Source organism: Bos javanicus, chromosome 23 (assembly GCF_032452875.1).
Source record: "Bos javanicus breed banteng chromosome 23, ARS-OSU_banteng_1.0, whole genome shotgun sequence".
Classification (NCBI taxonomy): Eukaryota; Metazoa; Chordata; class Mammalia; order Artiodactyla; family Bovidae; genus Bos; species Bos javanicus.
The window spans coordinates 12,770,896-12,797,892 of record NC_083890.1 but is presented as its reverse complement, the minus strand read 5'-3'; the positions used below and the strand labels follow the sequence as shown (position 1 = coordinate 12,797,892).

Below are 26,997 nucleotides of genomic sequence, written 5' to 3'. Positions count from 1 at the left end.
ATCTGTCAGTACCTAACACTTTTGCTTTTGATAATTACATCTATTTTCTTCTTGTCATTTTGTTGCACTGCCTAGAACTTTCAAAACAATATTAAGTAATCGAGATAACTGCACACATACTTGTCTTATAGCTGACTTTAATGGGACGGCTGCTAAATTTCTTTGAAATAAACATTTCACTTGGTGTATGATGACATGAAACATAGAACTATTGTAGAAGTTATGATAACTCCAAAGGGGGACTCCAGTGCAGGGAGAAATATCTAGCTAGATGAGTGATCGAAAAAGCCTGAAAATACCAATTCGTAGACTTTGGGCACTTCAAATGCCGTGTCTTCAGGTTCATCTCCAGTTGGCTCAGGCATCTCACGGAGAAAATCTACAAAGTATGGCTCAGGAAGAATATATGACCCCACATCTGGGCTAACATTTTCTTCAACTGAACGAACAAGTTGTGTATTAAACCACTGCTCATCATCAGGCGTTATAAATCTAAAAGAAAAATACAGGAGTAAGAAATGCAAACTAGGAAGGCATCTGTTCTAACTGAACATGGTTTTAATCTCTCTCCACATCTTCTCAGCCCTCACCCTGTACATCCATTACCTCAAAACACAGAAACAGTATGTTCAGCCTTCTGACCAGAGGCAGACCGAACTCCATCCAAGAGAGTTATAACCCTGACAGTGTCACTTACAGAAAATACTGACTGTGTCTCTCTGTGGCCAGACTCAAGCTCCTCTGAATCCTCTTCCCAACCAGGCCCGAAATTTTGAACTCTCACGTCCTTCTTTGCATCACCCGTTTTTAGCAAGAATCCCGTTAGATCAGTTTAGGCAGCTGCTGCTGCAAAGTTGCTTCAGTCGTGTCCGACCCTATAGACGACAGCCCACTAGGCTCCCCCGTCCCTGGGATTCTCCAGGCAAGAACACTGGAGTGGGTTGCCATTTCCTTCTCCAATGCATGAAAGTGAAAAGTGAAAGTGAAGACGCTCAGTCGTGTCTGACTCTTTGCGACCCCATGGACTGCAGCCTACCAGGCTCCTCCGTCCATGGGATTGTCCAGGCAAGACTACTGGAGTGGGTTGCCGTTGCCTTCTCCGAGTTTAGGCAGAATCCTCCCATAACCCCCTTATTTCCTCTTAGTAATTTCCCATCCAAACTCCCCCATTTTGTTCCCCCATTATAAATTCTCACTTTTCCCTGCTTGTATTCAGAGTTGAGCCCATTTCTCAGCCCTACTGCAAAACCTCACTGTATAGTCCCTACATCTATCACAATAGTCTTGAATAAAGGATGAGTGTCTTATTGTTTTAACAAGTGTGATTGATATTTTTCTTTAACAAAACAGGTAAGTCCCTTGGGTGAGGCCCAAGATCCCTGAAACTTGCGACAGAAGAGGAGAATTTGACAGCCAGTAGTGGATGAGCAACCTCTTTCTGGGTCTGTGCACACCCAGTGTATGAAGGTTCTTTTCACACTTATAACATCAGAGTGGGAAGGGAGGAAGGAGTGGGACTAATATTTGACAGAGGCCACTTTGTGTGAGACATTGTAGTAGGTCCTTTACAGCTTTGTAAGAACAGCACTGGGTTTCTCTGGTGGCTCAGCGGTAAAGAATCCACCTGCCAATGCAGGAGACACAGGTTCAATTCCTTGGCTCAGGAAGATCCCCTGGAGAAGGAAATGGCAACCCACTCTAGTATTCTTGTCTGGGAAATCCCATGGACAGAGGAACCGGATGGGCTACAGTCCATGGGGTTGCAAAAGAGTCAGCTGTGACCTAGTGACTAAACAACAAGACCAGCATCACCGTCATGTTTTATAGACAAGCGAACGGAGCCTCAGAAAGATGACTTAGTTTATGTACCAAATGTCACCATGAACAGAGCTCTCACTACAAGCTCTTTCAAGTTTTTTTAGAAACTATACATAACCAAAATTTGCCTCTGAATGTTGTCAATGTGCCGATAATGTGAGCATATTTTTAAAATGTCTTATTGAAATGATACTCAAGGAAATTGGTGGAGTGGTTTTTCAAGGTGACCAGCAGGTAGGAAATGACATCCATGTGTCATAAGCCTCAGAGCAATTTAAGAAAATATTCTACTTATTTGAGTAGATAATGCAGGAGTTAATCTAGTAGTATAAACTGCTTATATATTACATTTAAACTCAAGCACTGCAATACACACCTGTCAGCAATTACTCTGTTGCACTCATGTTTGAAAAGTGACAGAAGAACATGAACTGAAGCACACTCGTCGGCTTTTATGGTTAACATGCCTTGCCAAATTCTGGAAAGATCTCGCAGATTGAAAATGTAATGAAATTTAGAAGGAGTAGGCAGCATCTTCACCTAGAGTTGAGAGAAAAAGAAACACTCTTCAATTTCAATTCAAGATAAAACCAAAAATCTTTTAGAATGATTTTATTTCAAAGTTCCGATTTTATATAAAAGAGACTGGGCAAATAAATTAAGTTTATATTTTTGTTACAGCATTTATGGAATAAACACATCATAAATAAACCAAAATATAAAAGACCATAACGCTTTGAATAGGATGGACTCAAGATAATGCACTATATGCAGATTCTAACTCTTGTTCTAGCCCCATGAGTTGACTTTGACCAAGCCATTGTTCCTTGAGTTTTTAAAAACTGTGAATTGTAAGTATAAGCATTCCTAATCATTATTAACCTTATTAGTGTGTCTATAGAAATTGTTGTTACTGTTGTTCAGTCGCTCAGTCGTGTTCGACTCTGTGACCCCATGCACTGCAGCATGCTAGGCTTCCCTGTCCCTCACCATTTCCTGGAGTTTGCTTAGACTCACTGAGTCAATGATGCCATCCAACCATCTCATCCTCTGTTGCCTCCTTTTCCTCTTGCCCTCGGTCTTTTCCAGCATCAGGGTCTTTTCCAGTGAGTCGGCTCTTCACATCAGGTGGCCTAAGTATTGGAGCTTCAGCTTCAGTGTCAGTCCTTTCAATGAATATTCTGGATTGATTTCCTTTAGGATTGACTGGTTTGATCACCTTGCTGAACAATGGACTCTCAAGAGTCTTCTTTAGCACTACAGTTAAAAGGCATCAATTCTTTGGTGCTCAGCCTTCTTTATGGTTCAACTCTCACACCCATAAACGACTACTGGAAAAACCATAGCTTTGACTATAAGGACCTTTGTTGGCAAAGTGATGTCTCTGCTTTTTAATACGCTGACTAGGTTTGTCATAGCTTTTCTTCCGAGGAGCAAGCGTCTTTTAATTTCATGGCTGCAGTCACCAACTACAGCAATTTTGGAGCCCAAGAAAATAAAGTCTGCCACTGTTTCCACTGTTTTCCATCTATTTGTCATGAAGTGATGGGACTGGATGCCATGATCTTAGTTTTTTCACGGTGAGTTTTAAATGAGCTTTTTCACTCTCCTCTTTTACCTTCATCAAGAGGCTGTTTAGTTCCTCTTTGCTTTTTGCCATAAGGGTGGCATCATCTGCATATCTGAGGTTATTGATATTTCTCCCAGCAATCTTGATTCCAGCTTGTGCTTCCTCCAGCCCAGTGTTTCTCATGATGTACTCTGCATATAAGTTAAATAAGCAGGGTGGCAATACATAGCCTTTACTCCTTTCCCAGTTTTGAACCAGTTTGTTATTCCATGTCCAGTTCTAACTGTTGCTTCTTGACCTGCATACAGGTTTCTTAGGAGGAAGATAAGTGGTCTGGTATTCCCATCTCTTTAAGAATTTTCCATAGTTTGTTGTGATCCTACGTCAAAATGGAAATATGTCATAACAAAAAAACTGATTGTGAGCTGGTGGTCATTTGGTAAGAATAATGAAAGTTCATGTCTAAAGTCAAGAAAAACCATCTTTTATAGGTTGCTTTGATTAAGGTCCTGAGTGCATTTGGATTTCCACAAATACATTTGTTTATCATAATCTAGATTTCACTTATGGATCCAAACTCAGTCAATATGCTTTCATATATCTCTATATCCACAATAGAATTGGCAGGCAAGTATGATATGCAGCTATAAATACTTAGTAGTTTTTGTGGGTTTTGCTTGTTTGTTTGAACACTAAGTTACTTATTATTTCTACCCACTTCTAAATCCAAATAGGCAAAGCTATAATATGACACCTTCTACATTCTTATACACAGAGGTACCAGTTAAAGGATAAACTTGAGGCATTAGGTGTGGGAAGTATGGCTGCCCAAGTGTAAAGATTGTAATTGATACCACCAGCATCATTTTGTAAGTGAAACAATGAGAACTCTGGAAATATAAAGCAAACTTTCCATAAGAGTAATTCAGGAAAGTAAATGCTTTCTTTAGCACTTATTCATGGAATATGCCCTTTCTATATTGAAAAAGTACCCTATTGAGTTTACAGAGTAATTTCTACAGGCTAATTCACAGTGCAAGTTAAAAACAGCAGGTAGCAAATGAAGATAGAATAAAGAGAAATGATATATTAGCAATCACCTTTCACTTTCCCTCTTTGCTTTCAGTTCCATTCCAAGCTAAAATGTTCATACTACTCACCAAAATGTAAAGCAGGCACTTATATTACAAATATGCACAAATAAAGGGATAAGGCTATGTGAACATTACTTTTTTTCTTTCCTGTAAAAGACTGCAGTTATGACGGCAGCTGTTGGCAACTTAAGCAACCATTAGGGAGAATTAAATGAAGTCCTTTCTTACCTTATTCTTTCTTATTTATTAATCTGCTTCTTACCTCATCTTTCAACATTTTCTTTTAATTTTTGTCAACTTCTTTTTTTTCTCACCTGCTTCTCCTTTAAAGCTATGTAAAGTAATATAAAAGTAAAGAGATAGACTAGGCATGAATGGATTAAAAGAGTGCTTTGTGAAAATGGGAAATTTGAAGAAAAGATGCAAAGAAGTCTGCTTATTTGAGGCTGGGGAGAGGAAGAAGATTCATTCATTTTTTATGACTATTTTTGAGTATCTCCCACTACCCTTACCAAGATATCATGGTAAATAGGACAGCTAAATCTGCTGCCATCAGGGGCCTATTCAAGTGGGAGAGCCTGGTGATAAATAGGAAACAAATATAAACTAACAGAGAGACATATAATCATGATAAAAGTCATAGTAAGAACAAATGAAGGATCAGGAGACAGATAAGGCCTGTAATGGGGTCATGGACAGTTATTTTAGAGAAAATCATCTAAAAAAGCCCCTCTGATGATAAGATGATGAGAAGAGTCAAACAAAGTACAAAGGTCCAGAAGCATAAAAACTTGGGGTGTTCAAGAAACAGTGAGAAGGGCAGTGTGGCTGGAGAAGAACAATGGGAGGAAAGAAGGGTGTTTATGTATGTTCAGTAGCTCAGTTGTGTCCGACTCTTTGCGACTCTATGGACTGTAGCCTGTCAGGCTCCTCTGTCTATGGGATTTTCCCAGCAAGAATACTGGAGTGGGTTACCATTTTCTACTCCAGGGGATCTTCCCAACCAGGTATCAAACCTGTGTCTCCTGCATTGAAGGTGGATTCTTTACCACTGAGCTACTGAGCGGTGAGCAGGGGCCAACTCAGGTTGACAGAGCAGAGGGCAGGTGGAATGTTTCACTGCAGTGTAACTGGGAATCTACTGGTGATTTTAAGATTGAGTAAAAAGCAACTTCCCTGGTGGTCCAATGCTTAAGACTCCATGCTTCCACTGTGGGGGATACAGGTTCGATCCCTGGTCAGGGGACTGAGATCTCATATGCCTGCACTATGGGTCCAAAAATAAATAAATAAAATGGAGAAGTAGCATTATCTTTTTTTTTAATCTTTTTTATCTTTTAAAACAAAGGGAATAATGATCTCTGATGTACTTTTGAAAAAGCATTTTTAGGACCATGTAAAGAACAGATTCTAGGAGGACAAGGAGACTGTTTAGGAAGCTGCTGCCTGGTCTAGAGGGCAGGGAATGGAAACGTCTATCAGGGTGATCACAGTCAGGTGGCAGTAAGCACTCAACTTCTGGATATACTACTTTGAAAGCCTGCTTACTAAGATTTGCTGATGGCCTGGATGTAGGGAATAAGAGAGAAATCAAGGATGGAGTCCTGTGTTTTAGCCTGAGAAGCAGGATAATTAAGATACGAAAGTCTGATAGAGACACGTTAACTTTGAGATCGTTACTAGATATCAAAGTGGTGGTGTCTACTAAGTAAGCCCATTAGAAACAAGTCTGGAGTTGAGGAGAGAGGCCTGGGTTGGAGGTATTGATTTTGAAGTCATCAGCCCAGAGATGGCATTTAAAGCCGCGAAGCTGGATGAGGCTACCTGGGTCATAATGGAGGCAGAGATGAGGTTCCAGGATGGAGATCAGGCGTACCACAGTACTTAGAGGAGGGGGGAGAGTGGGGACTTAGAGAAGGCAGCCAGTGAGGTAAGAAGCATGAGGCCTCTCTGAAGCCAAGAATGTTTTTAGAGGGATCATCAAATGCCACTAAAGGGTCAAGTCAGAGGAAGACAAAATCAGCCTCTGGGTTTGGTAAGATTGTGGCCTTTGATGACCTTGATGAGAGCAGTGGAAATGAGAACTTGTGCAAAACGTGTTAAAAAGATAAAGAAAGGTGAGGAAGTGGAACTGATTAACACTCATAAAAGAAGCTTTGATGGAAAGATACCAGGAAGACCAAAGCCTTCCAGAAAAATATGTACAAGGGCATGTTAAATTGAACAACAGTCCCACTGGAAAAAGATGGATCTTATGACAGAGAATTATCTTAGACATTCAGACATTCTGAAACTCCAGTCTGGAGCAGGCCCCATGCAAAAAAATGGTCACAGCAGCGGGGCTACACAGAAGAAATCCCCCAGTCCACCCAGGGGTCTGAGAGGCTGCCACATTCCAGGTTTCCCCAGGACATCAGCGTCTGTCCAGATGTGCGTAAATGGCCAAACGAACGTATGAACTATGACAAGTAATCCTCATCTCCTTCACCACTTTTTTTTAGCACATATATCAATGCTATTTTTTTGTGTGTTTTTTTTTTTTTAAATCTCTGACCTATCTTTAATTACTTTTTCATGAGTCTACCTTCAGACATCTGGTGATAGCTACAATGCTCCCTGAGTTTTACTTAGGGCATTGATCTCTGTAGTAAAATCTAGACTACTTTATTAAGTACATTGTATTCATTTACTAATTCATGCTCCACCTCAGAGGAACCCACAAGTTGGACTTTAAGTCCTGACTAGCTAAGAATATCTGGAAATCCATGTAGTCACTCAGTGAACATCTGAGTGTCTGGCACAGTTTGGTTCTTGGGGGTGGGGAGGGGAAGACAGGCATAAAGAGTTACAAATCAGAGAAACAAGTAGAAAAGCAGTGTTCTCATTTCAGCAAAATTCTACTTTATCTTGAATGCAATGTCTGGTTTACAGTAATATCTCATACATATGGAAAGCATCATTCAGTCAGAATATTTGCTCCCTGGAAGGAAAAGGTGTCATAAATCTATTCAAGCCCCTAATTTGTCTTTGCCCGAAAAAACACTACCACCCAATATGTGATGAGAACTTCCTGAGCCACTGAGAAATTAGTGACATTTTTTCCTGATTACTGATAACGGACGGTTTTGTACCTTCGTCCACTGCCACAGCATTCTGCTCGCGGAAACCAAATTCAGAATCATCTCACATATTTCAGGTTTGAACCTTCTGCAAGCATCAAAATACCCACAGCCAATAACTCCTGAAAAATAAACAAGATTGAAAGTACAAGCTTACTTCAAGATCACAAAGTACATGTTTATCCCAGTGAATAAATCATTACAAGGTGTGAAGAATTTCTCTCAAAGAATCAGCTAAGACTGGGAGTCAGCAGTGGGACCAGTAAAGCTTAGTACACACTGATAAGTATTTTATATGTATTAACCGTTTTAATTTTCCCAACATCCTACAAGAAAGAATCTGAGGTCGGTATTATTATTATTCCCATTTTTACTTATTTTTTATTGAAATATGGTCAACACACACTATTCTGGTATTTTCAGGTGTACAATGTAGTGATTCAACATTCAAAACATCACACTGGTCAGAACGGCTGTTATGAAAAAGTCCACAAACAATAAATGCTGTAGAGGGAGTAGGGGAGCCCTCTTATACTTCCTGGGAATGTAAGCTGGTACAGCCACTATGGAGAACAGCATGGAGGTTCCTTTAAAAACTAAAAACAGAGCTGCCATGTGATTCAGCTACCCAACTCCTGAGCATGTATCTGGAGAAACCATAATGTGAAAGGATACCCACACCCAGTGTTCACTGCAGCACTACAGACAATAGCCAAGACATGGAAGCAATCTAAATGTCCATTGACAGATGCATAGATAAAGATGTGGTACATATGGGCAATGGGATATCGCTCAGCCATCAAAAAGAATGAAGTAATGCCATCTGCAGCCACATGGATGGACCTAGAGATTACCACACAATAACAAAGACAAACATCATATCTCTTATACAGGGAATCTAAAAAAAATAATAATACAGATGAACTTACAAAACAGACCCACACACATAGAAAATAAAGTTAAGGTTTCCAAAGGGAAAAGAGGGGGATAAACTAGGAGTCTGAGATTACCATATACACATTACTATTATATATGATGGCACCCCACTCCAGTACTCTTGCCTGGAAAATCCCATGGATGGAGGAGCCTGGTGGGCTGCAGTCCATGGGGTCGCTAAGAGTCAGACACGACTGAGTGACTTCACTTTCACTTTCCACTTTCATACATTGGAGAAGGAAATGGCAGCCCACTCCAGTGTTCTTGCCTGGAGAATCCCAGGGATGGGGGAGCCTGGTGGGCTGCCGTCTATGGGGTCACACAGAGTCAGACACGACTGAAGTGACTTAGCAGCATTATATATGAAATAGATAAGGACCCACTGAATAGCACAGAGAACTATACTCAACATTTTGTAATAACCTATAAGGGAAAATAATCTGAAAAAAAAAAGGATATATACGTATGTACAACTGAATCGCTTTGCTGTACACCTGGAACTAATGCAACACTGTAAATCAACTATACCTCAGTTAAAGAAGTGATCACCACAGTAAGCCTGATAACCCTCTGTCACCATGCAAAACTATTACTATATTATTGACTACATTTCTGTATATTATAACCCTAGGACTAATTTATTTCAAAACTGAAAGTTTGTACCTCTGAATCCCCTTCACCTATTTCACTAATCCTTCCATTCTTATCCCTTCTGGCAACCACCAAGTTGATCTCTGTATCCATGAGTCCGTTTCTATTTTGTTTTGTTTGCTAATTTGTTTTATTCCCCAGAGTCCACATATAAGTGAGACCATAGGTATTTGTCTTTCTCTGTCTGACATGACTTGCCATTTGCAACAACATGGATGGACACAGAGGGTATTATTATTCTCATTTTAATATGAGTTTACTAACTTACCCAAGATCACCCAGCTTGTACATGGGTGGATCTAAGGTTTGGACCTAAAGGAAACTTGGCTCCGGAACCCATAAAGCAGCCTTCATGCTGAAGAGTAGAAGAGCTAGAAAAGAACTATTTCCTCGTCTTATAGATGAGGAGAGGAGGTACAGATAAGTAAAGCAAAATGTTCCAGGTCAAAGGAATTGGTTGTTGACATTAGTAGAATGTAAGGACCCCCATCTCCTGACCTGCAATCAGCAACACCCTGGCCTGAGTGGTGATGTAACGGTTCCTAGGAAACACCCAGCCCAGTGAATCTGACATGATCACCCTCAGGAATGACTGTGTTATATGTCTATAGACTGTTTCTAAAGTCTCAAAGTGTGTTTGGTGTTAGACTGCAAAAAGATTTAACCCTACTTCGTGCCAGTGAGACTCGGTGTTGAGCTTTATGTTCAGTACTGAGCATGGTATTTTCAGAGGAAAATGAGTATGAATATTTGCCCAGAGACACATAGCAGGTTTGCAAAGGGTGGGGCAGCCCAAGAAACTCTTGGTTTTGTTCACATAGACCAAAGAAGGGCAGCCTTGAGGGAACGTGAAATGGTCCAAAGTCATGGTTGGCTCTGCTAGACGCCTATAAGGCCTCTTTCTGAAGTCCTCTGATTCTAGATTTTCAGCTTCCTGTGGCACAAATGTGTTATATAAGATGTATGGGGTCAGGAATCAGAAAACATGATCATGTGTGTATGCTAAGTCACTCCAGTCATGTCCAACTCTTTGTGACCCTATGGACTGTAGCCCACTGGGCTCCTCTGTCCATGGGATTCTTCAGGCAAGAATATTGGAGTGGGTTGCCATGCCCTCCTCCAGGGGATCTTCTTAACCCAGGGATCGAACCTGGATCTCCTGCATTGGCAGGTGGGTTCTTTACCACTAATGCCATTTGGAAGCCCCAGAGAGCAGGATCAGCACCACATAACTGGGCAATTGTTTCACTTCTCTGAGCCTGTTTCTAGTGTGTTTCTGTATCTCATTTTCAATATTAACCATATCAAAGACTGTACAAAATAGTTTAACAAGTAAGCAAACACTCACATATAGACCAGTAGACTAGGGGAGTACCACAACGCCCCAGCACATCAGAAGTCTCTTTTGTCCAATCCCTCCCCCCTCCAGAGGTAGCCCACTGCTTTGACTTCGTGAGAATCAGCAACTCGCTTTCCCCAAAACAGCTCTGCCACTTATTTTCTTGAACTTTAATCCCTTTCTCTTAACTTTAATTTTTGAAATTCAATTTAATGGGATTATGTTATAGGTTCCTCTGTGACTTGCTTTTTCTCCTTAATGTTGTAATTCTTGGCTTCATCTATTTTGAAGCATGTAGCTGACTTTGTTCACATTCACAGCTGCAGAGCACAGCATGTATGCCCACACCACAACGTACTTATCTGACTTCACTGTTGATACACATTTGGGCTACTACACGGTTTTTGCTGTCATGAACACTATTCTGTGAACCTTCTTGTGTAAGTCTTGTGGCGCACATGTACAAAATCAACTACAGATGGATTAAGGACTCAAATATGGAAGACAAAACTATGTAACATTTGGAAGGAAACATAGGCAAATATCTACATGACCTCTAGGTAGGAGAGGACTTCTTAGATGAGATTCCAAAAGCATCACCCTCAAGGAAGAAAATGATGTACTGGCGTATACTTGGAAGTGGAATGGCGGTGGGTGTGCACACATTCTACAACCAGTAACAATGTCCAGTCATTATCAAGAGCTTGTGGCAATTTATACTCCCAGTAGTAGTACTCTTGCCTGGAGAATCCCAGGGACAGGGGAGCCTCGTGGGCTGCCGTCTATGAGGCCGCCCAGAATCAGACACGACTGAAGTGACTTAGCAGCAGCAGCAGCAGGGAAGAGTCTCACTTGCTTCACATTTTCACCAATGCCTGATATTTTGGTCAGAATTTTTCATTTTTGCAAATCTAGTGATTATAAATGGCTTTTCCCTGGTGTTTTAAATGTTCATATTTCTAATGTTTACCATTTATTAATCATCTTGTTTTCTCTTCTTAAAATGCATGACTTTTGGTCCATATTTATATTAGGATGTTTGCTTTTTATCTGACTGAGTCATAGAAATTTTCAGAGTATTCAGATTACTAAGTCTTTTGCTTTGTTACATGTTGAAATTTTTTTCTTCCATTTTGGGACTTGTCTTTATTTTATTAATACTCTTTTAATGTTGCTTTTTGAATGAACAGAAACTTTTCATTTTAGTCAAATTTATCATTTTCTTCCTTTATGGTCTATGCTTTCTGAGTCTCATTTGAGAAGTTCTTTCCTACTCAGAGATCATTCAGATATTTTCCAATATTTTTTCCAAATGTTTTATAGCGTTGCCTTCTATATTTAAACCTTCAAAACTTCTGTATTGACTATAATGCTTGGTGTGAGGTAGGGGTCCAATTTCCATTATTTTCACATAAGAATTACTAAATATTCCAGCACCATTTACTGAAAATTTTCTTTTCTCCTCTATAGTACTTGCTATGCCAAACAACTAATGCTCACATATGCACGGGACAGTCTCCCTTATGTCTTCATGTATATAACTGTTATGGAATGGTTTGTGTGAGCCTAAATTTAGTGTCAAAATATTATTTTCAAATTTTAAAAAAGTATGAGTTAGATTAATAACTACTGACCTGAAAGGATGTTCATTATACTTTATTAAAGAAAATTTCAAGTTGAAAAGGAAATGTATATAATATGATTTTGTTTTGGCAAAAACAATGACAAAACTCTGTGTACATGCCTTGGGTGTTTGTAAACGTTTAAAAGAATTATAATGTTTAAAAGAATCATATTCTTTAATAAAGAATGCAAGGTTATACTCCAAAAAAAATATCATTTTCACTAACATAGCAAAGTGCTGCATTTGACTTGGTGTATTATACTGTTAATCCGTGATCAATGTGCTGTCATTCATTAGCTCAAATTTCTCTGATTAATCATGTCAAGAAAACCAGAACACAAAGGTCTGCTTATCTCTAAAGCTAACCTTAAACAAGACTATTTCTAAATATTCCTGAGTCTTACGACAGGCTATAAACACGATTCTTCTTAGTATTTAGCTCCTGGCACTTAGTTGTCCATTTCAGATACTTAATCCTACCTCACACTGAGCCTTTTTATCTCATAAATAAGGTTTTGCATGGTTTATGTCCATTATGTAATGCAATAAAAAATTAAACACCAAGAACTGTCATACCAAAGATTTTGTCTATTGAAGCGTTTGAAGGCAATGTGCAATTAAACACAGTAAATTGTCTTTTTAAACGTTGTGGAATATCATTTCGACCACCTCCAGGATGGATCATTGCTGCTATGAGCTGTACATCAACAATAGTGGTGAAATCTCCAGGCTTATCCAAGCTGTACATTCCTTCCATTTCCATCATCTGTCGCACAATCTCATTAGTTATCTGGAATTTTAAACAGTAATATTTTAGTAACACATCACTACCATTTTTCTCTAAATTTCCTATAAAATAGTACAGATGACATCAGAAAAAAAATGCTCAGCTCTTTTCAATGAAGTGTTTGTGAATGTTGCCTTCAAGGCAATTTAACTTAAATTGTACCACCCACGAACTCTAAACCTGGTGCAAATCCAATGCACTCTTTACCACTTTGATAAATTTAGATAAAGGAATTACAGAATATTTGGTACAATTACAAGAGTTCTCAAAGTTACAAGTTTTACTACAGATATCTTTCACATTTCACATTCAACTTTTCAAAATACCTTAAATCAGATTATGCGATACTTTTACTCCTAACTGTTTTGGTATTGGATTTTATATCCCCAGCTTTCTTCTCTACAACCTATGCCACTGCTAACATTCCCGCTGTATTGAATTTTTTTCCTCTCTTAGTTCTAGAGATTTGGTTCTTCCAAGGCTCATCTTGAGACCCTGGATCACTTTCTAAGACATTCTTCTCCACTCATCCCTCAGCTGTAATCTTTATACAGGCTCCCATCCTTGGCTCTTCTCTATTTCTTTTCTGTTTCTATCTCAACTGTATATCCTAAAGAATCTCAACTCTGTAACTCAAGCTTCAGATTCTCTTCCAAACTCCACACTTGTACATCCAAATTCCTACTGGGCATCTCTGAATAGATAACATACAAGCCCTTCAAACACAACACTCTTTCATTCGACATTTAATGAATGGCTACTCTGTGTCTGGCCCTGTTGAAACACAGACAAAAATCCCTGTCTTCATGAAGCATACCTTCTTGTGGTGGAGACAAAACATACATGTGCACACCTGTATGTATGTATGTATATATATGTATGTTATAAGTCCTTTAGAGAAAATGAGCAGAGAAGGGAAACAGGCAGTGCTCATGGATGCAACTGAATGTGGAAGCAGGAAAGGCTTCATCTCATAAGACATATAATCAAAAACGTGAAGGAAGTGAGAAAGCTAACCATTCAGATATCTAGGGGAAAGGCATTCCAGGCAGAGGAAACAGCAGATGAAGAGGCTCTGAGTAAATGTTACATTCCATGTGTATAAGAATCAGTAAATGTGGCTGGAGGAGATTCATGGGAAGATGAGATCAGTGTAGGGTCTTTGGATCACGGGGAGGATTTTGGCGTTTATATGCTATGCATCTCCGGGGAGAATTTTGAGCAGAGGAGTGTGTCACAATCTGACACGTGTTTTAATTGGTTACTGATATGCAGATAGCTTGAGAGACACAAGGGAAATGGGGAGATAATGAGGAGATGTGTGTAATAATCAAGAAGAGAGATGGCAGCTTGCACCAGGCTTTAGCAATAGAGTGATGAGTAGTGGTCAAGACTTCCGTATAGTTTGAAGACAGGCTGAATGCGAAGTTGCTATTTCTTGAGATGGAGAAGACTATTGTAGGAGTAGGTTTGGGGAGTAACGGGAATTTCATTTTGGACATGTTAAGTTGGACATCCAACTAGGCATTCCTAATTGGATTTTTTAAAAATCTGAATTCAGGAGTTCTTCATCTTTTAGATAACTAAATATGCTTCCCTCTCTCCTCACCTTATAGGAACTGCTGAAAGGTTTATCTGACCAGGATCCCTGCTGAATGGGAGAGGAAAAGGGAAAGAAAAAGAACAGCAAAGTCTCCTTGGGAGGTTGTGGCCTCAGAATGACACTGGAATAGACTTGCACCATGAGTATGCATGGCCTGGCTGGGCCAGAGACGCTCAGATATTAACCTTTCTTTGAGGTGATCCCGGCTGAATAAGCATTTAAGAATCCGACAGAAGAAAACTCAAAACCTATCTGGTTAAGGGCACATTCATCTGAAGCTTTAAGAAACAGCCACAGGTAATTTTTCAAGGGCAATGACTTTGGAAGCAGTCAAAGATGCAGACAACAAGACACTCTGAGTATGAACAAGACCTATTGAGACAAAAGAGAACAGACACAGATGTTATGGACTTCAGATGATGATAGTAACAGACACAGACTTTAAAGCAACTGTGCTCAACATGTTGAAAGAAATAGGCAGTGTAGCGCGCGTGCAGCCCCGGACATCCTTGTTCATGGGGAATAATTGCAATCCCCGATCCCAATCACGAATGGGGTTCAACGGGTTACCTGTGCCTGCTGGTGTAGGGTAGGCACAAAATGTTGCTGAAGAGATAAACATAATAAAACTCTAATAGGGCTACAAAAAAAAAAAGAAAAGAAAAGAAAGAAATAGGCAATGATTTGAAAATAGATGCAAGGAATAAAAACTGTAAAAAGTAATAACATAGTAGAAAGAAAAAAGAACCAAACAGCAATTGAAATTAAAATTCAGTGGATGAATTTGACAGCAGAGTGGAGAAAGCAGAGAAGAACATTAGTGAGATGGATGATAGAAGAGGAGAAAATTACCTAGACTATAAGCATTGGACACAGAAAAGGTTAAGATGTACAGAAGAGAAGTACAGAAACATAGAGGGCAAAGAAGAAAATCTAACACACACTGGGAGTGTGATAAGAGGGGAAAGTAAGTGAGGCAGAGGCAATATTTGTAGAGAGAAGAATAAAAATTTTCTAGACGTGACAAAGAGACAAATCCACAGATTGGTGAGTTCCAATAAATCCCAAGCAAATAAATACAAATAAATCTACACCAAGGAACATAATTCAAAAGAGAAAAAAATTATAGGAAAGTAAGGTGGCAAGAGGAAAAAGGCAGATTTACTTCAGAGGTACAATGTGGTAGTTGACATCTCAACAGCAACAAGGAAAACAGAAGACAGAAGTCATATATTTAAAATGATGAAAGAAAATAACTGCCAATCTCAAAAATAAAGACTTTTGTAGATCAAAAAAAAAAAAAAAAAACCCTCCAAAATCAAACAAAACAAAAGTTTGTTATTAAAAGATTTTCTCCTAAGGAAGTTCTAAAAGTAGAAGAAACATGATATCAGATGGGAGGCCCAGGAATAAAGAGGAATAAAGAGTGAAAAAAGTGGTAAAGAAATGAGTCAGGCAAACAGAGAGTGAGTGTAAAAATCAGTAGGGCTTCTCTGGGGCTCAGCAGTAAAGAATCTGCCAATGCAGGGGACATGGGTCTGATCCCTGATCCAGGAAGATGACATGTGCTGTGGAAACACTAAGCCCGTGCACCACAGCTACTGCGCCTGTGTTCTGGAATCCAGGGGCTGCAACCACGGAGCCCACATGGCGCAACTATGGACACCTGCCTGCCCTAGAGCCTGTGCCCGCGACAAGAGAAGCCACTGCAATGGGAAGCCCACGTACCATAACCAGAAAGTAGCCCCTGCTCATCACGGAGAAGGCGATGGCACCCCACTCCAGTGGGGTGGAAAATCCCATGGACGGAGGAGCCTGGTAGGCTGCAGTCCATGGGGTCGCAAAGAGTAGGACACGACTGAGCGACTTCATTTTCACTTTTCACTTTCATGCATTGGAGAAGGAAATGGCAACCCACTCCAGTGTTCTTGCCTGGAGAATCCCAGGGAAGGAGGAGCCTGGTGGGCTGCAGTCTATGGGGTCGGACACGACTGAAGTGACTTAGCAGCAGCAGCAGCAGTGGCTCATCACAGCTAGAGAAAAGCTCTCGCAGCAATGAAGACCCAACACAGCCAAAAATAAATAAATAATAAGCATTTTTTTTTAATCTTAAAAAAGAAACAGTAAAAATAATGTCTCACGGGAGGTTGCTTTGAAAATAGAGATACAGATAGCCAAAAAACAAGTGATAAGATGCTCAACATCACCAATTATTAGGGAAATGCAAATCAAAACTACAATGAGGTATCATCTTACACAGTTCAGAATGGCCATCATCAAAAAATCTACAAACAGTAAATGGTGGAGAGAGTGTGGAGAAAAGGGAACACTCTTACACTGTTGGTGGAAATGTAAAGAGGTACAGCCACTATGGAGAACAGTATGGAAGTTCCTTAAAAAACCAAAAATAGAACTACCACATGATCCAACAATCCCACTCCTGGGCATCTATCTGGAGAAAACCGTAACTCAAAAAGACACATGTACCCCAGTGTTCACTGCAGCACTATTTACAATAGCCAGGACATGGAAGTGACCTAAATGTCCACTGACAGAGGAATGGATAAATGTGTGGAATATATATACAATGGGATATTACTCAGCCGCAAAAAGGAACCAAATAATGCCATTTGCAGCAACATGGATCGACCTAGAGATTGTCCAACTGAATAAGCCAGACAGAAAAAGACAAATGTGACAATATCGCTTATATGTGGAATCTAAAAAAATATTATATACGTGAACTTATTTACGAAACAGAAACAGAGTCATAGATGTAGAAAACAAACTTATGGTTACCAGAAGGGAAAAGTGGGGAGGGCAGGGATGAATCAGGAGGCTGGGATTAACATACACACACTAACATAATAGATAATAAGGACTTGCTGTATAGCACAGAAAACCCTACACAGTACTCTGTAATGACCTAGGTGGGATAAGGATCTAAAAAAGAGTGGATTTATGTATATGCATAACTGATTCACTTTGCTGAACACCTGCACTAACACAGCCTTGCAAATCAACTACACTCCTATAAAAATAAAACTGGCATTATACAATATAATGGTGACCAATACAATTTATGGTAACACAAAGAGAGATATAGACTTAAATACAAGTCAACAATAAAAGGATAAATCAGAAGAAAGATAAAGGAAATTGAAGTGTTCAAAGGTCACTGGATATACAAAACGGGAAAGAAGGGCTAGACTTTCTTTATTTCAGATTATGTATGCAGGAGGCACTGTCAAGGGTAACCACTAAAACACAGAAATTGACTGCAGTAAATGGATAGGAAAGAAAACAAAAGGGAACAAAAATCAATGTGTTCTCAGTGGGAATAGGAAGAAGACTGCGGGACTTCTATGATCAGCTGAGGGCAAGGAAACGATGGTGTCCAAGGTCTGAGAAAAAGACAGTATGAAAGGAGCCCGAAAGTAAATGCCAGGACAGGAATAGACAGGATAAAGATACATAACACGAAGCATGCAGTGCAATTTCTGGGCAGTACCAAGAGCTTAGCAGAGGTCCATAAATATGATTTTAAAGGGAAACCAGTATTGCGTATTTTTCTCCAGCTAAGTCTAACTGCACAGGTGCAGGTAGGCGGTGAGCAAAAAGGGTTAACAAGAATGTGACATGGTTAGGGTTTCCACGGATGAGTCGAGGGTATACGCTCCCATGATTATAATGATAGATTATGGAATTGTAGCTGGGGGAAGGAAGAAAGTGAGGAAATGAGAAGAAATGAAGGAGAGTTTGATGATGGTAGGAACAGTGGTTGACGGCTCCATCTGGTTGATGTTTGATGGCTCCATAAACAGCGGTTGATGCCCAGCAGTGGGATTTTTGGATCGTGTGGTAGTTCTATTTTTAGTTTTTAAAGGACCCTCCTTACCATTCTCCATAATGGTATGTATCTCCATAATGGCTGTATCTCTTTACATTCCCACCAACAGTGTAAGAGTGTTCCTTTTCTCCACACCCTTTCCAGTATTTACTGTTTTTAGATTTTTTTGGATGATGGCCATCTGTAGTACAGGAAATGAGCTATAGAGTGTGGGTATAGTGATCAGAGAATAAAAGGGTTGAAATTGAGATAATGAAGGGATGACAGTTATTGATAATGACAAGGTGTAGGGTATGACTGCATCAGCCAGTAATTCAGACAGAGTAGAAGACATGATTATAGGGGAGTCCAGGTCAAGGAACTAAGAGGCCAAGATCATGTATGGAGACAAAGGTTGGCATCACTGAGAATTACGACAAGCAGGACTGGCTTCATAATTTGTGGGGCCCAGGTCAAAATGAAAATGCAGTGTCTCTGTTCAAAAATCATTAGGAATTTCAAGACAGTGACAGCAGAGCATTAAACTATGTGCAAGGTTCTCTGATGTGCGAGTCTCTGCGCTATGACATATTGTACACACCATGAAAATGACCCTAGAGCCTGGGGCAGCCCTGGACAGAGAGTATCAGTGATCCAGGGACTGAAATCTTTGGCGGAGGGTTGTGGGGGTTGGGGGGCGATGCAGCACCAAGGGAACCAAGGACCTCTCCCTCACATCCAGGTGAGAAGTATGCAGGGAAAGCAGCATCCTCGGTTTCCCACTGGAGCAAGATGGTGAGGAAAAGCTCAGAGGAGAAGCTGAATTTTCAGGGAATTTTGCAATGCAGGAGATCTGTGTTCCATCCCTGGGTCAGGAAGATCCCCTGGAGGAAGAAATGGCAACTCACTCCAGTATTCTTGCCTGGGAGATCCCATGGACAGAGGAGCCTGACGGGCTACAGTCCATGGGGTCACAAAGAGTCGGACACAGCTGATCGACGAACACTTTCACTTTTCACTTTGGGGATGAATCATGACCTCTGAGGGCACACAGAGGGTTTTCAGGAGGGAATGTAGGAGATGGGGTCAGAGAAGGGCCAAGCAGAACTGATGGGAATTAGTCTCAGGCTGAGCATGGATGGACCTGGGAGTCCTGACCTCCTGGTGACATCAAAGGTAAACCTGATGTTGGTGGAAGGGATGTGACTGGTCCTGGTGGGCTCCGGTGGATGTTGTTGAAAAGGCAGTGGACAGCAGTGGGAAGAGGTGTTGGGGATCCCACCATGAACATGCTGAACCCAGGTGGTAGCATCTGTGAGGTCCTCTAAGGGAAGTGAGTCTGGGGTTGATAGACGATCACAAATAGGTCAGTGGTGTATAAAAGAGCTATCTCCTTTTTTCAGTGTTTTCTAAACATCACATACTCCTGGAAAAGAGTATGTAGAGTGAGAAATAAGAGAACAAAGATAAAACCCTGGGGAAAGGAAGAGAGAAGCCAGAAAGTACACTGAAATCAAGCAGCCAAAGAGACCAAAGGGAACATGGGGAGAAGCATACAGGGATTTCAAGAAAGGAGAATGTCACCTATCACCAAGAGGTCAAAAAAGACTGAGAATTTATTACTAGGCTTAATCAAGTGACGGTTATTGATCTCTTTATATATAACCAAGTGAAAGTGAAAGTGTCAGTTGTATCTGACTCTTTGCAACCCCATGGACTGTAGACCACCAGACTCCTCTGTCTATGGAATCGTGCAGACAAGAATACTGGAGCATGTTGCCATTTCCTTCTGCAGGGGATCTTCCTGACCCAGGGATGGAACCTAGGTCACCTCCTGCATTGCAGGCAGATTCTTTACCATCTGAGCCACCAGGGAAGCCCATATATATAACCAAGAATACTGGTTAAATATCACCCACATGAGATATTTTAGTCATACCTGATCTCCCCATTCATTAATCACGGGCATATTAATGTCATCAATAAATACAGTCATCTTTCTGCCTCCAGGTGGCCCGTATGTGCTTCCCATCCGCTTGTCCACATAGCTTTCAATTGTTCTCTAGAGAAAAGGAAACAGTCTGTTTTATGCATTACACTTCAGTCCATTTCTAAAAATGATGAGCATGCTTTTCAGAGTAGAATATAACTGACTTATTTATTTAATGGCTGATGTTATTATTCAAATAAATACTGTGAACTTTAAAAAATCAGTTGTTGGACTGTTTATCATTAATTTACATCAAACGACACTCCAATGTTCAGCTTCAACTTCACTATTAGGCCAAAATATGCTGTTTGAATGTGGCTTCAGTCTCAGCCTTAGGAAAGTTAAATAGCTGAATGGCAACTGCAATACTGATTCTTTCAAGATGCGTCTACAGTCAGCCCTTCATATTCATGGCTTCCAAGTCCTTGGATTCAACCAACTTCCATCAAAAGTATTGGGGGCAGGGGTGGGGGGAATTCCAGCAAGTTTCAAAAAGCAAAACTTGAATTTGTCTCACACTGGAAACTATTCACATAGCATTTACAACCATTTACATAGAATTATCATATATTAGGTACTATAAATAATCTAGGGATTATTTTAGAGTATATGGGAGGATATGCACAGGTTATTCGAAAACACTACCCACTGTATGCAACTGAGTACTCCCAGGAGTCTTGGCACTAATCCTCCATGGATACTGAGGGACTATATATATCAATGCTTTATTTGCATATACATGTATCAACTACTTAATATATTTAATAAGTTAATGACTACTGCAAATGATAGATTTTACCTGAAACATCATTGGTTCTGTGGCAGATGAAAAGTTTAGACTTTTAGATAACTGTACTTCTGGGTCATATTTTTTCAAATAGGCCTTAATCATTACAGTTTTTGCAGTTCCCTGCTCCCCTGTGAGTAAAACAGCCTGCAATGGCAGGATAATCATGTTAAAAGGTGTTATAAAATGTTTAGTTTTAAACATATTATGGTTCTAGTAGCCATTCTTTCATTCTATAAATTAACGGTAGGTTTTAGTTACTTTTAAGAATTAAACCTACATCAAAATAAATCCTAGTTGAATTAAAGCCATAAATGTACAATGCATGCTGGAGGAAAATGTACTGGAAGAAAATGTGGGTGAGTGGTCACGTGACCAGGGGAGGGACTTTGTAGGCAGACATCCACTTTCCTTAGCAAGCTGAAAATCAGCAGAGTTCGAGCGTATTTTGGGAACCGGAGTTCACTTGCCAAAAGGTTTCTTTGAAATGACACCACCTCCAGCCCTCTGTACTTTACTCTTCCCACTTGTGGTTGTAAAAAGAGTTGTGCTTCTTACATGGTCTGCAATGATCTAAGAGACTCAGTAAACACAGGCTACTGGCCCCACATATCAAAGGGATGATTTTAGTGAGTCCAGACCCGAATCTTTCCATACATGGAAAGTGCTAAATTCCTTAACTTGAGACACCTGGGTTTTTGTTTGTTTGTTTGTTTTCATTAAAAAACATCATTTCATGATGTTCCGACTACCTGGTCTTTGGTTACAAAAATTTCTATATGTTCTGACCTCCCCCCAAAACTCTGCCTCATCAGAACACTATCTGAGATGCTGTGTCCTGGACTTGAAGTCTGAAGAATGTCCACCAAATAGGTACGGGGAGGGAGGTGGGAGGGGGGGTTCAGGATGGGGAACACGTGGTGGATTCATGTTGATGTATGGCAAAACCAGTACAATATTGTAAAGTAATTAGCCTCCAATTAAAATAAATACATTTAAATAAAAAAAATAACATAACTCTCAGCTTTTAGATTGTGCATTTTTTTCAGTCAACAAAACTATCAAACTTACTTTATGCTGTTTTGCAATGGTGTCTATCAAAAAATTTGTTCTAACATTGTCAACATTTGGAACCAAAATTGATGAATATTCTGGAACACTGTCAGTTGGATAATAATATGGCTGAAGTTTCTTATTCCAATGCTCCCAATCACCTATGCAATAATTAAAACGGATCTTAATAAAACTGCATTCTTCAAAAGTTATCTCAGAATACAAAAATATAAGTGCTATAAACAATCAACAGAAATAAACATTTAAAACATCTTCATGAAACATATTAACCTATCTGCTAAGCTAATGTACATGGCATCTGATAATTTAAATTTGTTTTGCCTCTTTAAAAAATAATCTTTAAATTATTATTTATCTAAAGAGCTCTGACCTAAAATGGAATTACAACCAATGATACATTTAGTATCTACTAAGAAAGCCACATTAACTAAAAGGATGGGTTAGCTCAGACTGTGAAGAATCTGCCTGCAGTGCAGGAGACCTGGTTCCATCCCTGGGTCGGGAAGATGCCCTGGAGAAGAATGGCTACCCACTCTAGTATTCTTGTCTGGAGGATCCATGGACAGAGAAGCAGAGTTATACATGACTGAGCGACTAACACAACCACCACATTATTGTTATAATAAGCATTATAAGTATATTCCATCAATTCTAAGAAAAGTATCTTATTTACATTTTAGCATCTCTGGAAAGCACCGTTCAATCTATGGTGTCAGCATCGCTGTTAGTCATGCAAACTTGGCCAGAGATGTTTATATTGTGGTCATTTAAATGGAATGACCCTCATTGTTGATTGCATTATTGAATTTAACTGCCAATTTAAAGATCTTCCAAAAAAACCACAATTCAGAAATTTACCCAAAAAGTAACTGTGTACATAGAATGCATGGAAAGAGAGAGGAAGAGTACACATTTGATAGCAGCAAAGCAAATATTCATCATTGGAGGAACAGCCTTGATTTCAACTTTCCTTGCAAATTATGGAGTCCTATGTTATGTGTATGTTTAAGTTTTAAGGATTAAACATTAGTGGCTAAAGGGTTTTCCATAGAGGCTGCATCTTGTGCACCACTGTGTAGTTAGCAAAGTGGACACAATGCTGGATGTGAGAGCTGCACTTGTTCCACATTCTTGCCAGAATTTGGTATTATGAACCTTGCCATTTTCAGTTCAGTTCAGTTCAGTTGCTCAGTCGTGTCCGACTCTTTGTGACCCCATAAATCACTGCACACCAGGCCTCCCTGTCTATCACCAACTCCCGGAGTTTACCCAAACTCATGTCCATTGAGTCGGTGACGCCATCCAGCCATCTCATCCTCTGTCGTCCCCTTCTCCTCCTGCCCCCAATCCCTCCCAGCATCAGAGTCTTTTCCAATGAGTCAACTCTTTGCATGAGGTGGCCAAAGTATTAGAGTTTCAGCTTCAACATCAGTCCTTCCAATGAACACTCAGGACTGATCTCCTTTAGGATGGACTGGTTGGATCTCCTTGAAGTTCAAGGGACTCCCAAGAGTCTTCTCCAGCACCACAGTTCAAAAGCATCGGTTCTTTGGTGCTCAGCTTTCTTTATAGTCCAACTCTCGCATCCATACATGACTACTGGAAAAACCATAGCCTTGACTAGATGAACCTTTGTTGGCAAAGTAATGTCCCTGCTTTTTAATATACTGTCTAGGTTGGTCATAACTTTCCTTTCAAGGAGCAAGCGTCTTTTAATTTCATGGCTGCAGTCCCATCTGCAGTGATTTTGAAGCCCAGAAAAATAGTCAGCCACTGTTTGCACTGTTTCCCCATCTATTTGCCATGAAGTGATGGGACCAGATGCCATGATCTTAGTTTTCTGAATGTTGAGCTTTAAGCCAACTTTTTCACTCTCCTCTTTCATTTTTATCAAGAGGCTCTTTGGTTCTTCTTCACTTTCTGCCTTAGGGGTGGTGTCATCTGCCTATCTGAGGTTACTGATATTCCCATTTTAGGCATTAAATTAATTAGAATTTAGTCATTCTAGCAACTGTGAAGTGATACCCCATTGCAATTTTAATTTGCATTTCCCTGATGACCAATCATGTTGAATATCTCTTCATATTCTTTTTTTCACCATTCATAAATCTTTGGTACAGCATCTATTTAAAGTTATTATTGAATTGCAAGAGTTCTTTATGTATTCTGGATAAAATTCTTTTATCAGATATATGTCTCTTAAATATTTGTTTCCATTCTGTGGCCAAAATGGGTCATTTTATTTTCATAGTGACTTCTAAGGAGATGTTAACTTTAGTGAAATCATGACATAGTGTTCCACCTTTGTTTTTTAAAAATTGATTTGGTTATTCTTTGCATTTCCATAAAAGTTTATAATTCATTTATAAATTTCAACCAAAAAAAAGCCTATTGAGATTTTTCACTGTGATTGCACTAAGTGTATAGATCAGTTCAGGGAAATTAACATCTTAACAATACTGTATTTTCTGATTTGTACACCGGATTTATCTTTCCATTTATTCAGGGCTTCTTTAATTTCTCTCAGCAGTTTTACAGCTTTCAGTATACAAATTTTATACATATTTCATTAAATTCATCCCTATATATTTCATTTTTGGATGCTATTTTGAATTCTATATTAAAATTTCAGTTTCCAATTTGTTGCGAGCATACAGAAATACAAATTATTATTATATACTGTTTTTCATTCTGTGACCTTGCTAAACTCATTATACTAGTTCTAACAACATTTTGGATGGAGGTTATCATATCTGCAAGTAAATAGAAATTTACTTGTTTTTTTCCAATTTGTAGATATTTCATTTGTGTGTTTGTTTGTATTTATTTATTTACTGCCTTTTTGCACTGGCTAAAACATCTGGTACAATGCTGAACAGAAATTGTGAGAAAGGATATCCTTATTTCTGAACCTTGGAGGTATTCAGTCTTTCACCATTAAGTATTTGTCGAGTTACTAAGTCACATCTGATTCTGTGTGACTCCACGGAGTGTAGCACACCATTCAGTATAATTTAGCTTTTTTGAAGATATTCTTTATTATAATGATAAAGTTTCTAATTCTAGTATCCTGCGAGTTTTGTCATAGTTTTATCATAGAAAGATGATCCTTCTACCATAGAAGAATGTTAAAATTTTGTCAAATGTACTTTCTGCATCTATTTAGATGACACATAAATTGCTTGGTTTTTTGTATATCAATATGGTGAATTACACTGACTGGTTTTTAAACGTTAATCCAATCTTCCACCCCTAGAATACATGCCCAGCATCTACACTGTCAAATGTACTTTCATTAACATTGTTTCTAATAATCACTTCTTATTTTAACATCTTTAGGGTCTGTAGTAATGCTTCCTCTCTCAACCTGGCTCATGGTAATCTACTTCTTCTCTTTTTTCCCCCTAATATCTCTGGTAAGAAATTGACCAATTTTACCGCTCTTTCCAAAGAACCATCTTTGGATTGGCTCTAGATTGTAAGAGAATTAACATCTAGGTTTAAGGATTCATTTCATAATTAGCTTCTTTTAGGGAGCAGTAAGCTGAGCCCTGACACATATGGTGGGTTAGGGAGCCGAGGCATGGGATTTTGCCAAGTCTACTACACATAAGTAGGGTCCCTATCTGCTTGCTTCATTCTCTGATTATTCTGATGTTTCCAACAAAGAAGTTCTAAGACTGCATTACCACACTTTGCATCATGAAGAATCTGTGTTCTCTATACTTCTACCCTTCCTCTTCAAGCAATAGAAAAAGAGGTACTGCTAACTTATTTATGGTAGACTTCACTTAGATAACTGCAAAAGGGGAAGTCAAGAGCCTCTATAACCATTCCCAGCTCATATGCAAAATCCTAGTCTTGTTTCCATAGATGCAATTTAAAAATAGTATTAGCAATTATGTTACTCACAATTGGTTTAATATTTCCCATAGAAGATTTTATGGAGTTTATCTCTATTCCATTAAAAAAAATGTTTTTTTTTTTTTCAGACGTAAGTCACTGTGCTTACCATAATCAGTAACATAGAACTCATACATGGTTTGAGTCAACCCTTTAGGTATTTCTGGTAAATCTAACTTGCTTTCATGACTTCGCATAAAAGCTTCAAGCTTGTCTCTGCTTTCCAGTTCCAGAAGGGCTCCTAAACTCCACATTAGAGCAAACACAAATAATTTATGAAGATGTTCGACACACGAAATGCCACCTTCTTCTTTGGAGGGGATTAAACCTTCCAGAAGATTGAGAGACTGAAAATATTTAAAATACAATAACATTAAGTGTTATATTTAGATTTTAAAATAAACATTTAAATATAATAATAACTTTAAAAGAAGGAGAGAACGGGAGAAGAAAACAAATCCATATATCCCCAGTTATGGCTTGATCAGTGTCTTACAGCCAGTGGCATTTAGAAGAAAAGTCATTCTGCTTTAGGCAGACTACATGCTGCTGCTGCTGCTGCTAAGTCGCTTCAGTCGTGTCCGACTCTGTGCGACCCCATAGACGGCAGGCCACCAGGCTTCCCTGTCCCTGGGATTCTCCAGGCAAGAACACTGCAGTGGGTTGCCATTTCCTTCTCCAATGCATGAAAGTGAAAAGTGAAAGTGAAGTCACTCAGTCGTGTCCGACTCTTAGCATGACTGCACAGAAAAGACACCAAACTGGGAATGCGGAGGTGTGGTTTCTTCCCCCAACTCATGCCACTAACATCTCTGAGTCTCAGTTTCCTGATCTGAGAAGCAAAAAGCCTAGACTAGATGCTTCCTTAGGTAG

The 26,997-nt window shown here is 39.4% G+C and overlaps 1 protein-coding gene across 1 annotated transcript in view; it reads right to left on the bottom strand.

Annotated features, from left to right (window-relative positions):
* Positions 1-26,997, bottom strand: part of DNAH8 (dynein axonemal heavy chain 8) — a 325,600-nt gene that overhangs the window by 146,128 nt on the left and 152,475 nt on the right. Inside the window, exons 52-59 of the mRNA XM_061398067.1 lie at positions 26,234-26,471; positions 22,219-22,361; positions 21,160-21,294; positions 20,310-20,432; positions 12,728-12,941; positions 7,614-7,723; positions 2,195-2,358; positions 300-492 (exon numbers count right to left, since the gene is read on the bottom strand). Coding sequence (XP_061254051.1) covers positions 300-492; positions 2,195-2,358; positions 7,614-7,723; positions 12,728-12,941; positions 20,310-20,432; positions 21,160-21,294; positions 22,219-22,361; positions 26,234-26,471 — 1,320 coding nt within the window. The remainder of the gene's footprint in view (positions 1-299; positions 493-2,194; positions 2,359-7,613; positions 7,724-12,727; positions 12,942-20,309; positions 20,433-21,159; positions 21,295-22,218; positions 22,362-26,233; positions 26,472-26,997) is intronic.